At 30.5% G+C, this 26,107-nt stretch overlaps 2 protein-coding genes across 2 annotated transcripts; both read left to right on the forward strand.

Moving 5' to 3' along the window:
* The first annotated feature begins 20 nt into the window (after positions 1-20).
* Positions 21-2,466, forward strand: LOC103852914. The gene is made up of 4 exons (XM_009129806.3): positions 21-333; positions 685-1,000; positions 1,574-1,736; positions 1,805-2,466. Exons 1-4 carry the CDS (start codon positions 160-162, stop codon positions 2,271-2,273), a joined length of 1,122 nt encoding a protein of 373 aa, XP_009128054.1. The 5' UTR covers positions 21-159; the 3' UTR covers positions 2,274-2,466.
* A 19,624-nt stretch (positions 2,467-22,090) lies between these two features.
* On the forward strand, positions 22,091-24,100 carry LOC103852915 (transcription factor MYB96). Its single transcript, XM_009129807.3, has 3 exons — positions 22,091-22,471; positions 22,566-22,695; positions 23,054-24,100. Exons 1-3 carry the CDS (start codon positions 22,339-22,341, stop codon positions 23,808-23,810), a joined length of 1,020 nt encoding a protein of 339 aa, XP_009128055.1. The 5' UTR covers positions 22,091-22,338; the 3' UTR covers positions 23,811-24,100.
* The last annotated feature ends 2,007 nt before the right edge of the window (positions 24,101-26,107 follow it).

Here is a 26,107-nt window from a genome sequence, read left to right on the forward strand (position 1 = left end):
CTGAAAATTTCTGAGATTTTTTCCCAACGCCTTTGACGACGAGAAGCAAAATCAACACGTCTGGTGGTTCTAAAGTCTCAACCTTTGAATCGTCGCTTCCTACCAGATCTTCGAAAAGCCTCTAACTTTATTGTATTATCCATCCTCTCCTCTGCTTCCATGGCTGCTTCAGCTGCTTTCTCTGTATCTTCACCACCCTTCGTTCCCTCTTCCTGCAAAATTCGAAGACCGTTTCTCTTGCTTGGTTCAAAAAGTTTCAAACCCGTTTCGGTGAGAGCTTCTGTCGGAAACCCCTCGATCTCCATCGATGACAAAGCTTCAGTCCAAACTAAGGTTAGTTAGTGTTTTGTCTGATCGTCTTTAAAGTTTGATCATTTGACTTCCTTAAGAGATTGCTAAAAATGGTATAATAGTTTTTGATGAAGAGGTTGATGAAAGTTATGATCTTTATGGAACAATATTTAGTTTATTGGTTTCATGTTGTTCTGTTTTGTCTGAACGTCACGCTCTTATTGTTCAATTTCAGTTGAAAGCTTTGATCATTTGACTTTAAAGTGAGATGTATTGGATGCTCTATCAATTGACTTGAGATCGATGTTGTTTATTTTGAAACCAGGATTGAAAAGTTACGATCTTTATGGAATAATCGTTAGTTTATTTGGTTTCCTTGTTGTTCTGTTTTAGACAAGCAAGTGGCAGTGGAAGTTCAAGGGAAACTCGATCGGTATCCACTATGAGGAGCATGAGGGAGAGAAGAGTGAATCAGCGAAGAATATCCTCATGATACCAACGATATCAGATGTTAGCACCGTGGAGGAGTGGAGATCTGTGGCTAGAAACATCGTGCAGCGTGACGGGGAAGTTAATTGGCGTGCAACTATTGTAGATTGGCCTGGTCTTGGTTACTCTGATAAACTTAAGATGGATTACGACACAGATGTCATGGAGAGGTTTGTGGTTGACTTCATGAACTCACCTGAGAGCCCAATGAGCCAGGCAGGTTAGTGTAAAGCTTTATATGAACTGCTTCCATGGCTTTAGTTCTGGGTACATGTTTGTTCGATATGGAAACTGATCCATGTAGACTAGTTATATCTATATTTGGTTATGCACATGGTTCTAAATATCAGTCTAGGCGGGGGTCCTAACCGAAACGATTTATACTACTCAAATCGGTTTAAACTATAATAAATCGATCTAAATGAGTCTAAATATGTTAAATTAAGTAATAATGTTAGTATAAATCTACAATTTGTCTAACTTCTTTTGTTTTGAGTATCTAATTTTGATATCATCCAAACAATTTTATAATTAAACCCAAAAACTAAAATACCTTTATATAAATGTAAAATATATATAAAATAAATCATAAATTCGTTAAAGTCTAGGCTCCATATATCATGCCTAGTCACTAGTCTTCTACAAAACGACTAGTTAGTGCTTAGCGATTTCTTTAACATTGGTTATACATGAGTTTTAGTGAGTGCTAGAATTGTGTAGCTTAAGCTTATTCGGAGACCATGTGTATGGGTATGAAATGCTTTTATCTTGACATGATGTTAAAACGAAACAGGTAACGATGATATAGTAATCATTGGAGGAGGACATGCAGCAACACTGGCAGTACGTGCTACCCAACGTGGGCTACTCAAACCATCAGCTATTGCTGCTGTTGCACCTACATGGGCTGGACCTCTCCCTATTGTGTTTGGCCGTGACTCTTCCATGGTGACAAGGTCTGTTGCTTTCATTAAGTCCTCCTGTCTTAGTCCTGTCTTGATTGACCTGGTTTCTGTCCCAACAGGTATGGTCTCCTAAGAGGAACACTAAGAGCACCTGGTGTTGGTTGGATGATGTACAACATGCTAGTGAGCAACGAGAAATCAATCGAGTCTCAATACAAATCCCATGTTTACGCAGATCAAAGCAACGTGACTGAGGCCATAATCCAAAGCAGATACGAGTTAACAAAGCAGAAGGGATCACGCTACGTCCCTGCAGCTTTCTTAACCGGTTTGCTCGACCCGGTTTCATCCAGGGATGAGTTTCTCCAGCTGTTTGCTGATTTGGAAGGGAAACTTCCGGTTATGGTGATGTCAACGAAAGGAGCTCCAAAGAGATCAAAAGCTGAGATGGAGGCACTTAGAGGAGCCAAAGGAGTTAGCACATTTGTGGAGGTTGAAGGTGCACTCTTGCCTCAAGAAGAGTATCCTTCTCTTGTTGCTCAAGAGCTCTACAACTTCTTGCAAGAGACCTATGCGTCTTCCAAGTAAGTTCACTATGTGAGCCCAGGCCCATACATAGTTTATTGATTGTACGCTACTACACTTAAAAGTCTTACTATATTGTTTTGTTTTCTACCATGTTCTTTTCTTATAAATGAGTGCAACTTTTTTTCTTTTTTCAAAAATGAGTGCAACTTTCTTGCAGTAATTTAGCTTATTTATTGTTCAGTATTTTCTTCGAGTTTTATGTAAAAGCAATTGAATAGAAACGACAATATTACAAGTATAAATCCCATCATGGATCCAAGATCATAATAGTTGATAAATAGATTCTGATACAACAGTTAATGAGTTACAACAGTTTCTGTATCATGGACAAAAGTTCTGCGAGTGCTACGTAGTTCATCACAAGCCATTCATTTAGCCGACGTGGACTTGGGCCTCATTCCCTTATTTCAATGAGCCAATTGCGTATCCAAAGCTGACTAGATCATTTATATCTTTTACTTTTGTATTTTCCAAATGTATAACTAAATTAAAAAAATTCCTACATTATAAAGTTTTCTTATAATTATATGTTATCATGAATTCGATAAAGTAATAGTTTATAACAGTAAAAAAATTGTATGGTTTTAGCTTACTCAAAGAGTATAAGGCAAATACATATATACAACATATATATTATTAAAAAAAATTTGAAACAACTTTTTTTTTTGAAACACAACCTATTATTAAATTACTCAAATGGATCAGTTCAGATCTTATTTCAGTCTCCTTTAGAAATGGGTGATCGGATCTCCATTAGAAATGGATAATTTTTGCTTTCAGAAATATTATTAAAAGAATGAAAGACGTCAATTTTGTTGCCATATGTTTAGGTTACACATGATTATAAATTTATAATGAACTGCTTTACGGAAAACGACTCTATAATAGATTTACGGTGGACAGTACTTCAAAACATGTAATGTCAAAAAAGATGGCTTTACTTACAGGTTGGTTGCAGCATTATTAAACCTTAAAAAAGTTTTGTATTAATTGATATGCAGACGCCGCTGTATTTTATGAGAAACGAATCTTAAATTTGACATTCTTTTTCTTTTAGCTTAACAAGATAAAATTTAAAAAAAAAACAAATGCATCCATGTTCTCTATCTTTTTACATAATATATATGAAAGTTGAAACAAATTTCAACAAAATAATATATATATACATATATATATATATAACCGCGTGGATCCGGCAATTATCGTTCGAAATCTATGGCACTCCACATATTCTCGCCATTTAAAGCAGGGTGACTAACGGTGATCAAACTAAGATTTCTCTGTGTTGGATTTTATTTTTCCTCGATCACAGCTGGTTTCAACAAACAAAGCAAACAAAAAAAAATATTTAACAAAATAATATTTCTAGAAATACATTACAAGAATCAAATAAAATTGATAACTGATAATTTATTACATTTTTCAATATAACCAGGAGCATCTTACGTTTTTAAAATAGACTTATGGTCTAGAAAGAATTATCAATAATATAAGAACTTGGTTTCATAAACCAAAAACAACTATACTATTGTTTGAAAAGAAAAGTAGAAGCTATGGTATTTTGGACTATTCTGGAATAAATCCATCACATACCTCATGTTTCATGAGGGCACCGTATATTCTCAATAGAGACGTTCTTTAGAAATATATGTGGACAAATTTTGATTATTTAAACAAATTTAAAAATGTTCAAAAGTAGTTTTGATTATTTTGGCTTATATATTTTTGCCCATGCACATTTTCCCGTATATAAACTCTAAATATAAAAGGCAATAATAATAGTATGAAGTATGACCTAGGAAACAAGTCACATTCGAGTACTGCATATTGTCACATGTAGACTCACAGAAAATTATATATATTTGTCGAAACATTTGTTTGTCTTTCATATAATTTGAATTCTCAAAGAAAGTTTGGTAGACAGCGAGTTATGACTGTCAAAGAGTTTTGTTAGACATGGTATGGGTATCAAATCAATATTTAACTTGCTTTAGACTTTATCTAACTGTTCATACATTATGCACAGAATTAGTTAAGAACTTAATACAAGTTCATAGTTTATTCTTTGAAGTAATGCTTAACTTAATAGTTCATAGTTACCCATCCAAAAATAAAAGACACCATTAGTTAGTCACTTAATGGTTACCCATCCGAAAATAAAATAGACTTATTTCTCATTTAAATGATTTTATATAAAAATCGTTATATATAGATGTTTTGGTGCTTGAAACTTGGGTTTATATAGCACAGTGAAATAGGTTATTTTGATTTATTTTATATCTCTTAATGTTATCCTAAAATATAAAAATCTAATCTAGCAGGGCTGTTCAATACGGTAAAACCGAATCGAATATAGATAGAGAAAGTGGTTTAGATTTGGTAATACCGAATGGATACTGTTTTTAAGAAACCACGGTATTTGAATATGGATTAGTATATAAACTGATCAAACCGAATAAACCAAATAAATCGAATAAACCGGTTAATTTAAACATAGTAGTATATTTATATGTAAATTATATAGCATAATTAATAGTATACATAATTTATTTTCATATTTAAAATGTTGATTTTAGTAATTTAATATTTTGTATTAATTTTTTTTCATTTTAGCAAATTAATCAAAACATAATTTTTACTTTTTCTTGACAAATATCTGTGCTAATATTTAGTTATTTAAGAACATTATATATTACTGGTTATTATTTTTATTTTGTAAAAATTATTATAATACTAACTTAATAAGTTTACTAATTATTTTAAATAGAGAGAGAGAGAGAGAGAGAGAGAGAGAGAGAGAGAGAGAGAGAGAGAGAGAGAGAGAGAGAGAGAGAGAGAGAGAGAGAGAGAGAGAGAGAGAGAGAGAGAGAGAGAGAGAGAGAGAGAGAGAGAGAGAGAGAGAGAGGTCTATTTAAAAACTGAAATATCTTTGTGTTTTATTAAAGCCGATATACTGGAAAACCAAACCAGGATTCAACACCCTTCTACTAATGTTGCAGCCGCATTATTTTTTATCAAGAATGTCTAATATGGTTTCTTAGAATTTAGAGTCTTAAAGTAGTTTTACAGTTAGCCAATTGATTGTAAAAAATACTTAACAAATTATAACAAACAATACTAGTTTTTATTTTAACTTTTTTAAAAAATTGAATAACATATTTTCAACCGAGAAATAAATCAGTATGTTCTCTTTATTAAAAAGGCTTTTCGTATAGGTTTACTTTAAGATGTTGGCTGAAAATGGAAAATAATTTTGGATGTTAATAGAAAAAAATAGTATGGAATTTCTTCTAAAATAATGGGTTACCAGAACAATAGGGCATCATCATTTCGCTTAAAGTAATGTGTGTAGTTGTAGATGACCCTAATTAGTAGTCTCTTCCATAATAAATATCGTGACAATTACAACAGATAAACAAACGAGCATGTGATCGTGGGCCGACTCATCATGCATGTTCTGCAACCTGTATTAAATTTTAAGATTTTCTATAAATTCTTAAACATTTTGTGTCTAAATTTTAGTATGCCCAAATGATCTCGAATTCTGTTACCATTTTCATATATTTGCTAGAAGAAAAGATTGTTCAGAGTACGGTGTTATTATTTGGTACAGTAACCTGGTAAACTTAAGAATGTTTACCTTATATAATGATATCAGTGTCAAATATTAAGTAAGAATTTGATTATGTATTTGATTAAAAATGATAGCAAACCTACTTTATTAACCAAATTCTAAGATCAATATATAGTTTACCGTAAGACGAATTAGATTAAAGTTATACGAATTTCTAATGTTATGAATGTCTAAGTATTTGAAATTACCTTTTAATTAAGTTATACTTCCTTAGCTTATAGGTTCAACTATCTATCATTTTCCCCTATGTATATATACACTATCTCATCAGAGTTTATAAATTTGAAATATATCTTTTAGTTACTGCAGTTTAACAATATTTTGTATTTTATTATGAGATCGTTTCTACTTAAAGGATGGACTTTTCTCACTCAAATATTTAATGATTTGAAAGAAATCAGGTCGAATATTCAAATATGTCACTATCATATATCACCGAAAATATTTTATTATATAAACCACTGTTCCAATGAAACAGAAAAACAGTTTGCATCAACACATTTATTTGTGTGTCGATATGAGCTGCCTGCGTCTTCATACTATGCTTGCGTATGTCCGTACATCCGTATGCCATCCCTCTCGACGCCACTAAATCTTATTCAAATAAGAAGAATAATACGTTTTTGAACGTAGCTTGATCGATATCACATACAACAGAACAAATTATATCAATATCATGCATTAGACAGAGTTGAATCAAAATCATAATATAATAACGACACTATATATGTAATGGTAGGTCATATAAATAACAATTTGCTAACAGATAATAGGAGAATTAATTAAATAGAACATGACAACAATTGATAACCACAATATTTTCACATTTGGATCGACATGAGTGATTACATCGGAGATATTGCTAGAGGGCTGATATTTAGATCATAATTTAAGTTGTTGATCCCCAAATATTGATTACTTATAATTTTTTTTTTTTGATTACTTATAATTTTTGGTAAAACATAACATAGATTTACTATATCAATTTACATATGCTTCCTCTACTACACAATGCATATATCAACAATCTAAATCTTCATGTGTAACCAGCCGACGAATGACGAAGGAAGCTACTGTAATAAATATAGAAAGGTAACAATTAATAACTGTCTTTCTTATTGCTAGGCCACTAGTTAGCACCGGCTTTACTATGATGGACCAATATAACAGTAATTGGTTTGATGAGGGCCGTCCTTGAAATTTTAGGAATCTGTAGTATTATTGTCTATGTAATTTTTTTTTAAAAATAAATTTGGGAGTTAAAATTTTTTTTTTGAACTTAGGTCTATACAGTATTTTCAAAAAATTTGAAGGGTATTTTGCAAATGTTTCACTAAACATTGCTCATGGCTGTTGTTAAAAAAAAAAGAAAAGCATTGCTCATGGCTGGTCTCGGGTTTGATTGCCGACTAAAGTTTTATCAAGGTTGGGCTTTTAATTGTTACTACAGTTTTTAAAACGTGCTGCACGCATTTAAAACGATTTGCTTTCGTCATACACAAAATAAAAGTATTAACTACATAAAACTTAATCGTATTTATTTGGGGTTTTCGTTCACCTATTTCGACGGTATGTTCGGTGGCTATTAATACACGTCTATCCCATTGGTATTGGAATTGGAATGTGTATCTGCTGGTTGGTAAACATATTCAACATGCATGTTCACGTCATGAGTCAGCCTTTCAGTCATTAGCCGGTCTAAACTTGGACTTCGGTCTAGATAGTTTACATGGTAGATCATAACAGATGATCGGTTCATTTTTTGGTATTATAGTTGGAAACCAGTTCACTCTATAGCATTAAGTGTGTTTCTTCCGAAGCCAACCGGATCAGCCGATATGATTTATAAAAAAAAAAAGAATCAGCCTTTCAGTCATCTGGTTTAGGCCACTAATATCTGACGTGTCTCATAAAAAGTATAAAAATAGGATTAGATATTAATCGATGTTTATCTCTTGGATGTTTACAATAGCTAGCCATCTTCGTACAAAATATTAATGTCTTGTATTTTTGTGGATATGAATTCTTAAAAGCTCTGCTATGATGTTAACAGCTGCTTGAAGTGTGAACTAACTAATTAATTACTTTCTAGGTTGCGTTGCTGTAGTATTGATACTTCAACTATAAAATGTTGCATGAAATAGTATAAGTTACTGCACATTTATTGTGTCATAAACCAAATGACGTGTAACTGTAAACTGTTAAATATGAAGAACAACGACTTAACGTGGAATTGACGATATGGAAATTATATTAATTGTAAACGATTTAACAAAATATACAGTATAAGAGAAAAAGACTTAGAAATTCAATAGATAATTTCGTCAAAAAAAAAAAATCAATAGATAACTAGTCTAGAACTGGAGCACAAGGAAAATGAACATAAATATACTTTTTGTTTTGTTGAAGGGTTTAGCAAATAAATATACTTTTATACATGAACTGGAATATTAGATATATTCATATGAACTCTCATCGAATATACTTTATATTTTGTTATTTGTTATTTACGGTCGTTAATATTCTGACTAATGCATTCTATTATAAATAAAACAAGTCCAAGCCAAATTTTTTAAATCACACGTTCAACAAATAAGTTATAAATTCATAAAACTTATTTGGGAAAGTTGCTTTTTAGAGCAAAAAAATGATAACTCATCTCATATACTTTATGTTCCATTATGCTAATTATTTTCAAAATGACAATAATATCCTTAAAATTATAATTTTTAAATATAATAGATAATGAGTTTGAATCGATCTATCTGAAATTACAAGGTCGAACGGATCGATCGATACTGATCATTATGCAGAACAAAAAAAAATGCGGAGCATATTTTGATCGACCTGAACCATTTCACTCGATCAGCAAATGTCGATTTCATACATATCGACCGATCTTGAATTATAGATCCGTCCGTGCCCATGTAAGTACTCCAAATCGATTTCCCGGTTTTCTTCGGTTATATCCAGTTTAATTTCCACTTGATTTGAACCGACCAAACACGATTTCAACTCTTTAAACTCGATTTTTTTGGGATGAAACCCACAATTTCTCGTCTCATTCACGTACAAAGGGGGAGAAACTCAAAGTCTCAAGTTCATAAACCCTAACTCACTCAGTTTCATACTGATTTAGACGATAATGTGAAATTTTTTGTGAAATTTTTGTGAACAATCAATGGAATATAGAAAACGGCGTGGGAAGAAGGTTACCACATTTTTTTGTTATTTTTTAAATCGATGTTTTCAAAATGAAAGTGAATATTCCCAAATATTTTGTTTCTATATTTTTAGGAACTGATTTCTTATCCGTAGATACAACCAATCTGTAGAAATCGGTTTCTACAGGTTTTTAGAATTATAGTAATATGTAGATTTTGATTTCTACATGTTTTACATTTACAGTAAATTTGCAGAAGTCGGTTTCTACGTGTTTTAGATTTATATTAATGTGTAGATTTTGATTTCTAAAAATTTTAGATCGGTAGATTAAGAGCGGAATGTGTATTCTAAATATTTTTAGAATACTCTTATTTACGTAAATCACGTATTCTAAACATTGTAGATTCAATAAAAAAGTGGATTTCGTTTTCTATTTCGTAGAATGTCATTTTAACTTTATTTAGAACATAATCTGAAAATTATGATTTAAACATTTTTAGAACTGAAAAAATACCACTAAATTCATATTGGTATTTTATCAATAGTTACGATTTTTTCATTTTTTTGTTTGTAAAACTATTTATTAAATTTACTTTCAAAAGTATTAAAGGGTATTATAAACAAAATGATACAAAATAGATATTAGTCTAAAAAGACAATTATTATTTTTTTGCTCTAAAAAACAGTTTTCCCTTATTTATTTTTAATCATAAAACTTGTTTTAACACAAAACGATTAAATTGGTGATTTAGGAGAAGTGGCATAAGAGAGTTAACTTAGGTATTGACTCATATGTAGCATTAAACCAAGTAATGTGTCGACCAGACAGATCTAGGTTAACTCGGATTAAACCAAGTAAAATTTATCTATATTTTTAAAATATAAGGTCTTTTTTTTTGAGGTACCTTTCTATTTTTAAAATATTCACATACTACTGCCATTGAGTTATTTAAAATATATGCTTTTCATTAAATTTAATTTACTTTCTCAAATCATTTATTTAAACTAACAATATATTTTCTTATTAAACTTATCCTTTACAATTAAATCGAGATTCTTATGAGGGATTTATGTGTTTTTCAATTAAAGACTATCATTAATATACATTTAGTTCAATATTTAACCTTATGTCAACATGGTTAACTAATTTAAATAGAAGGAAAGGTACCGATTTATAACCTGATTTTTTTTTAATTGAATGATGCTTAGAAAGGTACAGACAACTTTGGTTCGACATTCAATATTGAAAAACTTGATCCAATCATACAGTGTATTAATAATTTAGTAAAAATTGAAAACTAACGTTCATGAACAATTAAAATAATTTCTTTTAATAGTTATCTTACTCTTGGCACGAACAAAACTTAGGTTCACTCCTAAAGTGAACCTTTAAATTCACCTCTTCCAATTATTACTAATCAAAATACTACTTAAATTAATAATAAAATATATTATTTTTTTAAAAAAATAAATCTAAAATAATTAAAAAAAATAATGACACTCATTTAATAATATTAACGTCATTAACTAAACCCTAAATCTTAAATTCTAAATCATAAACCTTAAATCTAAATCCTAAACCCTAAATTCTAAACTCAAACTCTAAACCTTAAATCCAAACCCTATATCTTAAATCCAAATCCTAAACCCTAAACTCAAACCGTAAACTCTAAACCCTAGATCTTAAACGCAAACCTAAACTCTAAACCCAAATCTTAAATCTTAAAAAAACAACATCAACATTAATCCAAACCTTTAGGATATAGGATTTGGGTTCGGGGTTTGAGTTTAGAGTCTATGATTTGGGTTTATGATATAGGATTTGGTTTAGGGTTTAGGATTTGGATTTAGGATATATGGTTTAGGTTTAGGGTTTACGGTTTGGGTTTAGGGTTTAGGATTTGGGTTAGGGTATAGATTTAAAGTTTAGGTTTTAGTTAGTGGTGTTAGCATCATTAAAATTGACGTTATTATTTTTTCAATTATTTTAAATTTTAAAAAATAAAATTAATCTATTTTATTATTAATTTAGGTGGCATTTTGATTGTTAATAACTAATAAGTAGAGATATGAATTTAAAGGTTCACCCCTAAATCTTGTTCGATTGACACTATCTATCCAGAACGAGAAACCACAATGAGCACTAAACCTTTTGTTTTTGAACACCTGAGCACTAAACCCTTAAAATTATTTTGACTACCTTCTGTATATTTTACATACAGTAAATCAATACTATTAAAAGGCAATAAGTCTTAAAAAATCTATCTATGAAAGTTGTTTGGATCATTTCATTTAATTCATTATTTTTTGGTCTTACCTTAAACTTAGACTAACAATATGTTACCATATATTTCTCTAACAACAATTTATTCAATTCATTTATTTATTCAAATATCACTCCTAAATCTTAATAATTAATATTACTATATTTACCATTTTTACTTTTAATCATAAAAGCATTGAAACTAATGTTTTATATTATCACTTTTATTATAATATTGATTTAAAGCAAGAGAAGTTACACGACATATATATGTACATTCTAACTTCCTCTTTCTTTTATAATAACGTAATCATATCATATATAAATTTTCCTACTAAAATCTCATATTACATACTAAACTTTCAACCGTCTATAATTTGATAGATATTTTCATATTTAAAAATGAGTTTTTTAAAAATATTTCATCGACCATGTTTTTGTACAATAACATTAAAAATCTATATCAAAAGGTTGTTAGATCCGATATAGACGTAATGGTCCACATCTGTTCGGGTATTTAGGATCCTAAGAAATTTCGAAATATCTAAAAAATCTGAAAAATATCTGAAACTCGAAAAGTACTTGAAACTCCAAACAAATACCCAAAAAAATTCAAATACCTAAAAATTCAAAATCTTTTTCAAAATCTGTCACTGAACTGAAAATACCCAAAATTTTATCCAAATACCCATTTTTTTATTTGAAAATTTACCTGAAATAAAAAACTATAATCGTAAACCAAAAACCTAAAAAAAATATCCATAATGCTGGAAATATATTCGAAATATCCAAATATACTTAATAAACACAACATATTTATGATCGGATCTAGGGTAGGATCCGGATTCAAACAAAGACCGACGGGTCCAAAAAAACTCCCAATAGGTTATCTTCTCTAGACTTGAACTAAACCTATATTTTTGGGTCGGTTCGGTTTGTTTTTTTGATCTGGATATAATATTCATGCCTATAAGAAATTTACGTAAACGTGTACATTTAAAATATCAAATAAACTAATTTACATATTATATAACTGTTAAAAGTTATATTTTCGATATAATAAGACTTTGTATTATAATATAATCTAAAAAACCCGCGCTTTTCAAGCGCGGGTCAAAATCTAGTAGTTATCTTACATCGTGTTATTATTTTTACATTATGATAGCATAGTACATTTATTAAATATATTACTGTCATAAACATATTAATATATCAATAAATAGCTTGAACAATATGGGTGTGTAATCAAAAAGATAGCACCCAATCTCTATTTAATTAGACTTCGAATATAAACCATGTTAACAAATAAAACAAAACTAAATTACGGATAAATCTATTTGATGATTTGGTTTTACATACTAAAATATTAATAACTAAATTGAACAATATGTCGATCTATCAAAAAGTTCGCTATCCAGTCCCTATTTTCAGACTCAAAATATTAACATGTTAACAAATATTCCAAAACTAAACTATCTATAAAACTATTCCAAGAAATTCCTGCAAACTGTTTTTTTTTTCCTTCAAACTGTTACCAATATAATATCTTCTGTTTCCAATATTATTTTTTGTTACAGTTCGAGAACCAACGAAGAAGATGACGTTGGTGTAACAAACTTTCTTATTTCTGATAAACTTAAACAAAGTACATGGTGAAGTTTATATAGTAGTATTCGGATAACATTGTAACTATACCGAATAACTAAACCACATTAAACCAACATGTATTTAATCCTTATACTCTAATATACCCCCTCAAGATGGCAAGTAGATAGACTTTAAAGCCATATTGCCAACCAATGAATAAAACAGAGGAGAAAACAGAGCCTTTGTAAAAATATCAACAAGTTGATTGGTAGTTCGAACATGAAGTAGCTTGATGACTCCACGAACAACACGTTTACGTACTTGATGACAATCCAACTCGATGTGTTTTGTACGTTCATGGAAGACCGGATTAGTGGCGATATGAATGGCAGCAGTAGAATCACAGAAGAATGCAACATGATCACTCTGTTCTGACTGCAACTCAGCTAAAAGATTACGAAGCCAGACAACCTCACGGGAACCAAACTCCATCGCACGATATTCCGATTCAGCAGAAGAATGAGAAACAGTTTGCTGCTTTTTAGACTTCCATGAGATCAAAGCATTGCCAAGAAACATACAATAACCCGAAGTAGAACGCCGAGAATCAAGACAAGAAGCCCAATCAGCATCCGTAAAAGCCTGAAGAACAAGAGTAAATTCGGCAGAATAGAAAAGACCAAGACCAATACTCCCTTTTAAGTAACTTAATACCCGCATGGCAGCTTGAAGATGAGAAGCTTTAGGAGTAGAGGTAAACTGACCAAGCTTATTCACGGCGAAAGTAATGTCAGGTCGTGTGATTGTCAAATACATCATGCGGCCAACAAGTCTTCTATAAGCAGCTGGATCATCAAGAAGAGGTTCCTTAGAATCCAAGCAAAGTTTAACATGAGGATCCATGGGAATAGGAGACGGTTTACACGCCAGTAAGCCTGTATCTTCCAACAAACCCAAAATATATTTACTTTGGCACACAGAGATGCCTTTAGTTGATCGAGCAATCTCTAGACCAAGAAAATACTTTAAAATTCCCAAGTCTATGAGCTTGAAAGCATCATTAAGATCAATCTTTAGTTTTGTAACATCCTCATCATTATTACTCGCAATTATTATATCATCAACTTACACTAGAACAGCGGTGTAGATGCCTTGAACATTGCGTATGAATAAGGAATGATCAGAGTTTTATTTTGTGAAGCCAAGTTGAGAAAGTGTACCACTGAGCTTCAGAAACCATTGATGAGATGTTTGCTTGAGACCATACAGAGATTTATGAAGTTTACAGAAAGCATTAGGTGGTAAAGTTTCTCCATTCTTTGGTGTATAACCCGGTGGGAGTGTCATACAAATCTCTTCATCGAGATCACCATTTAGAAAAGCATTGGAGATATCTAGCTGAGTGAGACTCCAGTTCTTAACTGCAGATACAGCAAGCAATGTTTTCACAGTTGTTATCTTAGCGACAGGCGAGAAGGTATCAGCAAAATCTTCACCCTCTTTTTGCGTGTAACCTTTAGCAACTAAACGAGCTTTGTACCTTTCAATGGTACCATCAGGGTTGATCTTGATCTTATAAACCCAACGACAACCAATAGCGTGTTTGCCTGGTGGAAGTGAGCAAATAGACCATGTATCAGTAATCTCCAAAGCAATAAGTTCCTCATTCATAGCCGTTAACCATTCATCGAACTTCTTGGGTTGAGTAAAATTTGTTGGCTCTGGATAATGTGAAACAGCACAGATATAAGCTTTGTAATCTTCAGAAAGACTTTCAAAAGACATGTAAGCGGATAGAGGATAGGGAATTTCCGTATAACACTTAGCAATATTACAATAATAGTCTTTGAGATGAGCAGGTAACTTAGATATCCGCTTGCCTTCAGCTTTAGAATTAGAGGAAGCAGAATCCGTACCGACTGAAGAAGGAGACGGTGAGGCGGAAGAAGAAGGAACATTAGCTGCAACTTCCACCACAGGAGTAGAATCCGTAGCAGATGTATCAGTTACAGATGAAGAAGAAAAAATATCTTCATATGTCTCTGTAGTGCCTGTCGCACAAGGGAATATGGACTCATGAAAAACCACATTCCTTGAGATATGAACATTGTTAGATTCAAGATCAAGAAGTTTATATCCTTTGTATCCTGCAGGATAACCAAGGAAGAGACAAGGCTTGGCGCGAGGTTGAAATTTGTTTCTATTTTTCACAGAAGTGGAACAATAAGAAAGACAACCAAACACCTTGAAGTTGTTATAATCAGCCTCCTTAAAAGTGAGAAGTTCATAAGGAGACCTGTCATTGAGCAAAGGAGTGGGAAGACGATTGATAATAAACACTGCAGTGAGTACACAGTCTCCCCAAAGCTCCTTAGGAACGTTTGACTGAAACATAAGCGCCCGAGCAACATTTAAAATGTGCTGGTGCTTCCTTTCCACAACGGAATTCTGTTCAGGTGTCTCTGGACAGGAGTGAAATGAAACAATCCCCTTCTTGTTAAAGAGATCAACAAACTTCAACTCTGGTGCATTATCTGACCGAACAGCCTTGATCACGCCTTGATATTGCGTTTCAATCATCTGAATGAACTCAGGAAATACAGTCAACACCTCATCCTTCGTACGCATCAGATAGATCCAAGTAACTCCCGTGTGATCATCCACAATAGTCAGAAAATATCGATAACCCTCTGCAGTAGATACTGAGAAAGACCCTCATGTATCAATATGAAGAAAATCAAAAGCATGTTGACTCATATTGTTTTTAGATTGAAAGGGTAGGTGTTTTTGTTTTGCAAGAGGACAGATAGCACAATGAAAATGTTCTTTATTCAATTGTTTAAAACCAAGAACATCTATGATAGAATCTGTTTTTGACATAGAAGGATGGCCTAAACGTTTGTGCCACAAAGCAACATCAACTACAACACTTGAGCAAGAAGCAAACGGTTGTTGTAGCAATGAAGAAATCGCCATGTCCACTGTGTCCAGAACATAAAGATTGCATATCTGCTCACCCTTCCCAATCATCAATCCCCTGGTAGGATCCTGTATCATACAAGTAGCAGGATCAAAAACAACACGAAAACCCAAATCCTTCATGAGTTGGCTTACACTCAGAAGATTGAGTCTAAAATCAGGAAGATATAAGACATTCTTCAATGTCAATGAATCACTGAGGGGTATACTGCCTATGCCTGCAATCTGTACACCAAGACCAGTCGGGAGAGTGACTGATGTACTTATAGAATTAGAGAAATCAAAGAATAGATCTTTATTGTGAGCCACATGATGTGTAGCACCACTATCTATGATCCAAGTTTGAGTACTGAGGGCATTACTCGTAACTCTTAACATGCCAACAAAGCAAAGTGTAGAGGAAGAGAATGCCATACCGGGAAGAGCAGTAATGGTGCCCCCTGAAGAAGATGCCATGTAATTTACTTGCGCTGGTTGAGGTTTCAGCTGTGAGTTAAAATATGCAATAACACCCTCAATCTGATCTTTAGTAAGATTGTTCACAACATTAGTGACAAAATCAACAAATTCCACTTGAGCAACAACCGGTTTAGAATGATTGTGCTGTTTAGGAGTTTGAGAAGTCTTATTTGCATGTTGACGAGTCTTATGTTTGAAGCCAACTGGATACCCGTGAATCTTGTAGCAAGTATCAACAGTGTGTCCATTGTAGCCGCAATGAGTACACACAAGACGGTTTTGCTTCCCTGGAAAGGAGGCCTGAGGAGTAGTAATCAGAGGTGGAGAAGAAGCACTGATCTGAAAGGCAGTAGCATTCGTTATTGGAGAGATAGACCTCTGGTTGAAATCTTGATCAAGAAGGTTGTGTATCTCAGATAACTCCGGCATATGCTTCTTCATTATAATCTGACTACGAATCACAGAGTAAGACTCATTTAAACCAGCTAAAAAATTGATGACCTTAGCATGATTTAACTGAGTCTCTGTAGCTTTGCAGCAATCACAAGTACGACAAGTACTGACAAAATTAGTACCATCTAGCTTACCCCAGAGCGTCTTGAGAGTTGTATGATAGGTAGCTAAGTCCATTGAACCTTGCTGCAAAGACCAAATCTGCTGTGACAAGTGATAAGATCTCGGGATATTGGTGATATGAAAACGAGTAGACAAATCATTCCAAATCTCAGCAGCATCATTGAAGCGAAGGATACTTTTGTAGATCTGCTTAGAAACCGTATTAAAAATCCATGATTTGACCATAGAGTTACAGCGAGACCAGATACGGAAATGCTGATGTGATTCACTAGGTCGTTCAATAGATCCATCAATAAACGCAAGCTTATTCTTAGCATCTAAGGCGATTTTCATAGCAATACTCCAGTTCTCATAATTTGTACCATCTAAAGATTCAGAGACGATAGAGAGACCAGGATTGTCACCGTTCGTAAGATGATACGGTGAATGGATGCTATCGAGAGGAAGATCGGCGATCGGAGCAGAAGGAGACGACAGAGCTGTATTTTCGGGAGCAAAAGCTCTACGAGCTGACGACGGTGCCCTTGTAACTCCGCGACATGACGATCTTCTCAAAACCACCATTTTCGCGTGATTTAACTCGATTTCAAGCGGAATAACTCGAAATCGATCACGGAAACAAAAGAGAAAGATCGATCGAGAGAATCACCGATCGATCGAGGTCGATATGAAAGAGAAAATGAAGAACGGATTGCTTGAGGTTTAATCCTCAAAGCTCTGATACCATGTTACAGTTCGAGAACCAGCGAAGAAGATGACGTTGGTGTAACAAACTTTCTTATTTCTGATAAACGTAAACAAAGTACATGGTGAAGTTTATATAGTAGTATTCGGTTTACATTGTAACTATACCGAATAACTAAACCACATTAAACCAACATGTATTTAATCCTTATATTCTAATATTTTTATTCAATTATATTTAGTTTGTTACAAATCTCCGTTCCCTATATAGCTTTGAAAACAAATTCAGTTTGTAAATCTAACCGAATATGTAGCAACTAATATCAGAATAAAGGTCGACATCTTCTGCATGGTCAGCGATTATTCCAAGATGTGCATAAGATTAAAATTTTCATAGAATCGATTTGACTAATATAATAAATTAGTGACATTTTATTATTTATTGTTAATGAAATATTTAAAGAGTATATTTTAAATATATTCTCGGAGATTTCGGATTTGAGACCATCCTGAGATTAAAAAAATAGCTAACAAGGATATATATATATATATATATATATATATATATATATATATATATATATATATATATATATATATTTTGTTTTTGTTTTTAAAAACTAACAAAGAAGATAACCATTATTATGTATCACAAGGTGTATTCTAAACATGTTGAAATCTGAACCCAAAAGTCCATTAATGTTGTTATATAGAAAACTATTAATCATACAAATGCTTGAATAGTAAATATTAAAAAAAATCAAAAGTGTATATTTTCTGGTTGAAAGATTTTAAAATTTTTTAAGAAAAATATTAAAGTCACTTTTTATAAATAAAATTAAATCTGAAGGAATATTTACTTGTCTTTTAAATCAGAAAACTATTAATTCACTGTTTATAAATAAAATTAAATATGCAAAATGTAGCAAATTACATGTCTTTTAAATTAGAAGTCCAATGTTTTTAAATCATACCCAGACACAGTACCGGACAACTTTTCAAGTCAATAGGTTTAATAAATACATTCAATTTTATTATATTATAATATATTACCTATTGAAAAATATAAGAAATATTTTATGTTTTTTAATATATAAAATACTTAACTTTAGTGATATTATTTATTTTCATTACACATAAAAATTATTTAAACTATTTAACATTTTTTGTAACATTTATTTAAAATTTCAAGACTTAAACTTCATAAGTATTTCATTGTCTAATTTGAATAATAAAATTTAAATTTAAATCCAAAATAAGCTAAAATTCAGATTGTAATAAATTGTCAATACCAAATCACATCAACTATTTTTTTTTTGTTTTCTCTATCATCATCATCGTTTATTACATTGTAAAATTGGCATAGTAAAATCTTCATCAAAATATGAAACTCACAAATAAAAATCAAAACTGCAAAGGTAATGTAAGTGAGATTCGCAATAAACAAAAATAAATAAAAAGTATGGGATTAGTTAATCTAATAATTCTGATGGATTTCATCACTTTGGCATAAGTTTTTTAATATGTTTTATTTATAATAAAATTATAAAAGTCTTATTTTCATCTTCAAGGCTTAACTATATCAGTTATATATATTTTTAAAAACATTTTTATATTGTCATTTTTGTTTCAAAAATTTAATATATAATACTTTAAAAAATAATACTGAAAATTTAATACTTTTGAAGGGTTGCATCACTTTGGCATTAATGTTTTCAATATCTTTTATTTATAATAAAGTTCAATTAATCTTATTTTCATCTTTAATGCTTTTATTTTAACAATATCAGTTATATATATATATTTAAAAATGATACATTTTATTTCCTTTTTAAACATTTAATATGTAATCATTGAAAATTAATATTGAAAATTTAATACTACCACCAAAAATCAGAGTTTTCCTTTGTAAAGTAATCCGAGGTGCTCTGCCTCTTGGCTCTAGCTTGGAAATAATAGGGCTAACTACAAATACGGAATGCATCTTCTGCGGAGCCAAGGAATTAACTGATCTGCTTCTGTCATGTCCTTTAGCGACAAATGTATGGACCATGACGCCTATCTCAAATGCCCATAACATCTCTTCAAGCCCGACTTTTATATCAGCACTCCAGGCATCACACAAGCTCACGAACCTTCCCCCCCACTGGAGTATACCTTGTAGCTCTGTTCCCTTGGATTGTTTGGAAACTTTGGCTAACTAGAAACCAACCCATTTTTCAAGAACAAGAAGTTTGATGAAAGGGAGACACTAGTCAAGGCAATTACGGATTCTAAGGAATGGCAAGAAGCACAACAAGAGATCCCACAACCAACGATGCAGGAGAAGACACCAAAAAAAAACAATCGACGGCAACCATCTTCATCAGCACAGATGCGACATAGAAGGAGGATACAAAAACTGCAGGATTAGCATGGATTTTCTACGACAACACATGGAAGCAGCTCCGACAAGAAAGTACTACAGAGGAGTGGGTGAGTTCACCGATCGACCAGATCATCTCAAGGGACTTTTTTGAAATTGTACAAGACATCCACAATTTAACTTGTCAAGGAACCTCTTTATCGGCATGTAAATTGTTCACGAATTAAATGCATTAGTCGTTCAAAAAAAACTTAATATTAACTTTCCCCCGCGATTTGGCGGGATCCACATCCTAGTAAAAATAAGGACAAAGAAAAATAAAATAAATATTTACAACAATTAAAATATCACATGCGTAGATTCAGGAATAATATTAAATATATTTCAAAAGTATTATAATCAATATATTTATTTTTGTCATTTTCTAATTTAATCTTTTTTGGTAATTCAACTTAATTAAAATCGCTTCATACATATGATAAGGACAAAAAAAGATACTCAAAATGTATACATTTATAAATAGAGTATAACTGTAATTCATCAAGTTAAAAAAAAAGTATAACTGTAATCTATACTATTAAAAGGGAAGCAGTCTTAAAAAATCTACTTATAAAAGGTTATTGGACCCTTTCCTTTTTTTATTTTTTGGTATTCCTTATATATTATATGTTATCCCTATTTAATCTCACTTTGTTATCAGCAAAACAAATATTATTAATTGGGTTTTGGGCGTTTAACTTAAAAAGATAATTTAACTTATACAACCCATTCAGAAAAGAAAATTATAAATCTAATTAACTTTTGTTACAAAAAAAAAATTAACCAAATTAACTTTAGACCCATTTCTTACAAAATCCCAAATTATGAAGACCATTTTATACATAAATACATATAAATGTAACATTATTTAAATTGTATGGATTTCTAATAATAAAATATCTGTCACAAACTGATTTTTTTTTTTTAAAAAAATTGATAATAGTTTGATAGAAAATTAAAAAAGGAAAAAAAATAATACTTGCTTCACTATTTTGGTAGATTGATAATTAATATATTTATAAATAAACTTAACAATATTTGTTAAAAGAAATTTCTCATACAAGTCAAATGTATATTAATGTATCAAAAATTTATAAAACAAAAAACAAATTATATTTTTCTCAGTGGGTTAATAACGGTATTTTTGATTTTCAGATACTTTTACTATATTCATTTTATTATATTCTATTCCACTATATATGAGTTACTAGATCTTACGGTTCGACCACAAGTTTGATTCGGATATGAAAACTCAATGAAAACATTGTACCGGACTGAAATAATAATAATAGAACAGCTTTTAAATATTTTAGATATATATTAATATATATAAATTCATTTAATATTTGAGTTTACGGTCAGCAAAAAATACCCGCGCTTAAGAAGCGCGGGTCAAAAAATCTAGTTCGGTTTAAATGTGTGTCCTTATTTCGATCCAACGAACGACCCATGTAACCTAGACGCTTGTCGTTTCCTTTAACATCATTCAAACTAATTTTTTTTATTTTCTTGTTTTATAATAAAATTTTAGTTAACATTTATTTATAACAATATTATATTACTAATTACAAAATTAATTAATATGTTATTTCATAATAATATTTAAAAAATTTAGTAAGATTTTGTTAGATTTTTGTTAACAGATTTGTTATAAGGAAAAAAGAAAACAAATTGGTTTATTATTAATGTAAATAATCAAATATATCATATTAACTAATTTTTAAGTGGTCCTATTATTACTTATTAATGGTATATAAAAAATATGATCCTAAATTAATAAATTAAATATATTTCACAAGTTTTATAATCAATATATTTATTTTTTCATTTTCTAATTTAATCTTTTTTTGGTTATTCAACTTAATTAAAATCCTTTCATACATATGATAAAGACAAAAAAATAAACTCAAAATGTATACATATATGTAGTGTATAACTGTAATTCATGCGCTAGCGATCAAATCGGTTTAAATGCGTGTCTTTATTTCAATCCAACGAACGACCCATGTAACCTAGACGCTTGTCCTTTCCTTCAACATTCAAACTCTTTATTGAAACCTACCTTGTAATGAGACGACAACAAGAGCTAAATAGAAAGTTTCAACAAAAAATAGGAAACTATTTCATGACGACCCTTTCATGACGAAAGCAACATTTCAAGAAGACCCTTTTTGCAAAAATCCAATCATGGAGTTTTTCTAGTTACTATATATCTTACACACACATTCATACTATACCTACCTATTATATAATAGAGAGAGAAAGAAGAAGAGAAACACAGGAGAGACACGATCAAGAGCGTGTGCCTGTGAATATGGGTAGACCACCTTGTTGCGGGAAGATGGAGGTGAAGAAAGGACCATGGACTCCTGAAGAAGATATAATCTTGGTCTCTTATATCCAACAACATGGCCCTGGAAACTGGAGATCTGTTCCTTTAAACACCGGTCTTGTATTCTTCTCTTTTTCTTATGTATATCACATATATTTTTCTTCTCTTTAAACACCGGTCTTGATATATACATGTATATATGGTTTCAGGTTTGCTAAGGTGTAGCAAGAGTTGTAGACTTAGATGGACTAATTACCTTCGTCCTGGAATTAAACGAGGAAATTTTACTCAGCCTGAGGAGAAAACGATCATCCGCCTCCAAGCTCTTTTGGGGAATAGGTATTTAAAAATACTACCCTAGTTATCCTCCATTTATAGAAATTGTATATTTTATATATTAATCCAGTCACTTTTAGTCAGTTATCAACTCATGAAACTTAAAAGTAAATGGTTCTTGATCTTTATAAATAAGTTGTAAACTAATTTTATAGATGTTTAAAACTTTATATCTAAATGAAATGAGATTTCCAGTAATATATAAAGATTTCCAGTAATATATAATTATATGAGCTATATCATACACTGATTTCAAAGTAAAAGCTCATAAACTTAATAATATTTTTATTTCCATAGCTATCTTTGTTTGTTTGATCTAGTTTTTTCTTGAGTTTAATTGGCTATCGTCTTTGAATATCAGATGGGCAGCCATAGCATCATATCTACCACAGAGAACCGACAATGATATCAAGAACTATTGGAACATTCATCTTAAAAAGAAACTCGAGTTGAAGGTTCAAAATGGTATCACCAACGAAGATAACACCGATATGACAGAGATTCCCTCTTGTAATATTCACAACAATAGCTGTAATAACAACAACAACAACAAAAGAGTCGTCAACAAAGGTCAATGGGAGAAAAAGCTTCAAACAGACATAAACATGGCCAAACAAGCCTTACTCCAAGCATTATCACTTGACCAACCATCTTCATCGATCCCTCCAGATCCCGACTCATCAAAAAGTCATCATTCTGCCACCTCTACTTATGCCTCAAGCACGGATAACATATTTAAGTTACTACAGAACTGGACAAGCTCATCTTCTTCAATCCCTAACACTTCATCACACTCCATGAACCGGGGCTTAACCACCGGTGAAGTAGGAGTTCTTGATCATCAGTCTTTGTTCTCATCGCACTCAGAATCTGGATCAGTTGATGGTAAGTTGAATTTGATGACGGAGACAAGTATGTTCAAAGATGGAAGCGAACCAAACGGTGACATTGAAGCAACTACCGATGCTGCTACTGATGATCATGGCTCCTTGTCTTTGATCGAGCAATGGTTATTTGATGAACAAGGTATATGTCAGTGTGATGACAATCAAGAAGATCTGATTGAGGTTTCTTTTGAAGGTATAGATAATGATAACAACGATCAAGATTTGTTCTAAGAACAAAAAAAAATGTACCAACACCAAAATGAGGTTGCACTTTGTACCCACTTCGAACCTTGTCTGGGGGGGGGGCGGGGAGGAAGGGTGGAGATTTATGTATCATAGGTTTACTGTCTTTTTATTTAGCTGGATTTTATTTTACCGTGTGGCTTGCTTGCTTGTTTTTTGTTTTCTGAACATTGTGTGGCTTGCTTGTTGTCAAGTAGATGAAGATAAAATTGTGAACTGTGTTCTACTTCTATATGTGCAGTTAAAATCTACTGCAATAAACTGAGCTCTTCTATATTTATATTTATATTTTTAAATATTTTTATTTCTTTTTGATACATCCCCTATATATTATTTGAGAAGCATTGAACATTTTTTGTAATCATGTGTCATCACCAGAATAATTTTTAGAATCTTTAGAGAAATATGTTGGTCCATATAAATATATAATAAGCTTTTTATTAAATCATAATAAAAACATTATTAATGTGCTTCATTATTTCCTTAAATAAGATTATATAATTGCCTAATGTGGCTAAAGTATATATGACAATTAATGATTTTGAATAATAAAGATTTGATAAAAAAGTGTACATTATAATTATATTTGTTTAATTTTAAGCTATTAAAATAAATTAAACAATCATAGTAACCATATAATAAATTTTTTTTTTGTCAGCAATCCATATAATAAAAATTTTAAAATCTATTTATATATTATATTTTGAATTTTTAAAAACGACTATAAATTACTAACACTGTTAAAAGTTTCACATTCAAATTTTGTGATCTATGATTTAAAAATTTTGTTATGACATGATACAAATAATTAAAAAATAATATAATTTGAAAGTCTCATTTAATAAGTATCAAAAATAAAAGATATATAAATATATGTATCATTTTAAATTAAGCTATATGCCATATAAAAATACATAAATATCTTAATTTTGAAATTTACTTTGAAGATTTTTTTGATAAAAAAATTTGAAAAAATATTGACAACTTAAATTAATAAAATATTATAAATTACTTAAACCATTAATCCCACAGTGAAAATTTTGATATCACTAGTTTAGACTTTTTGCTATAACAAATACAAATGATAAAAAATAATATGAGCAAAAAGCATCATCTAATAAATATTAATATTAAAATATACCATATATATGTTACTATCATTTAAATTTAATTATATATCATATCAAATAGAAAAAAATATTTTTTTGATTTATAAAATTTATTTATATGTCCACGCCAATTTAATTATATAAATAGTAGATAATAAATTTTTAATTATTCAATATATATTTATTATTTCATAATATGCTATAAACATATTACTAGATTTTGACCCGCGCTTAAAAGCGCGGGTTATTTTTCAGTTGATAAAAGTATATGATATGAATTAGTATTTTAGTCTTGTTATACATTATTATGTTACAAAATTTTATTATATCAAAAAAATATTATTTTTATTTAGTTAGTTAATGTAATTATATTTTTAATCGTTTGATTACTTTTTTCAAAAAAATTATATGGATTGATCAGACTCAGTGCGTCTATTATTTTAAAATAAATTATTTTCAATTAGATGAGAATAATACTTTTATATCAAGTTTGGACCCGTCGTCGAACCAGTAAACATGATGACTTGTACAATCAAGTGTGACCCGGCATTTGGTTGACATGGTAGGAAAAAATTAATCTTCAATAATATTTTAAGAGATGAATGAAACTTCTAATATATTAATGTAATAAAAAATAATTTAACGTAAATATATATAATTTTGTTTTAACAAATGATTTAAAAAAGTTTTTTTATTAATTTGATTTTGTAAATATTTAGAATTATATAATGTTTAATGACATGATATAATATGGTGTATGATATATGCTTTCATTTTAATAATTGATATTTAAATATTATATATCCATCTTTGAGCATAATATATGATGTATATAACGTTATTGAATAACAACAATAACATTGGATGATAATAAGAAAAATAATTAGAGAAGTGTATCATACAAAATGAGAAATAATAATAGGATTTATTTAAAATATTTAAATTATTTATAGTTATTGTAGTTAATGGTAAGATAAAAAATAAAGAGTTTTATATAGATGTTATAAATTCTTTTATAAATATTTTTAAAAATATTTTTTTTAATAATATAATTTTCAATCGTATCTATAATATATTCTTATCAAAAATCATCATAACAATATATTTAGAATATATTGTTAAACTAAAGTACACAAAATAATCTCTAACAATATATTTAGAATAAATTGTAAAACT

This window comes from Brassica rapa, chromosome A02, assembly GCF_000309985.2.
Source record: "Brassica rapa cultivar Chiifu-401-42 chromosome A02, CAAS_Brap_v3.01, whole genome shotgun sequence".
Classification (NCBI taxonomy): Eukaryota; Viridiplantae; Streptophyta; class Magnoliopsida; order Brassicales; family Brassicaceae; genus Brassica; species Brassica rapa.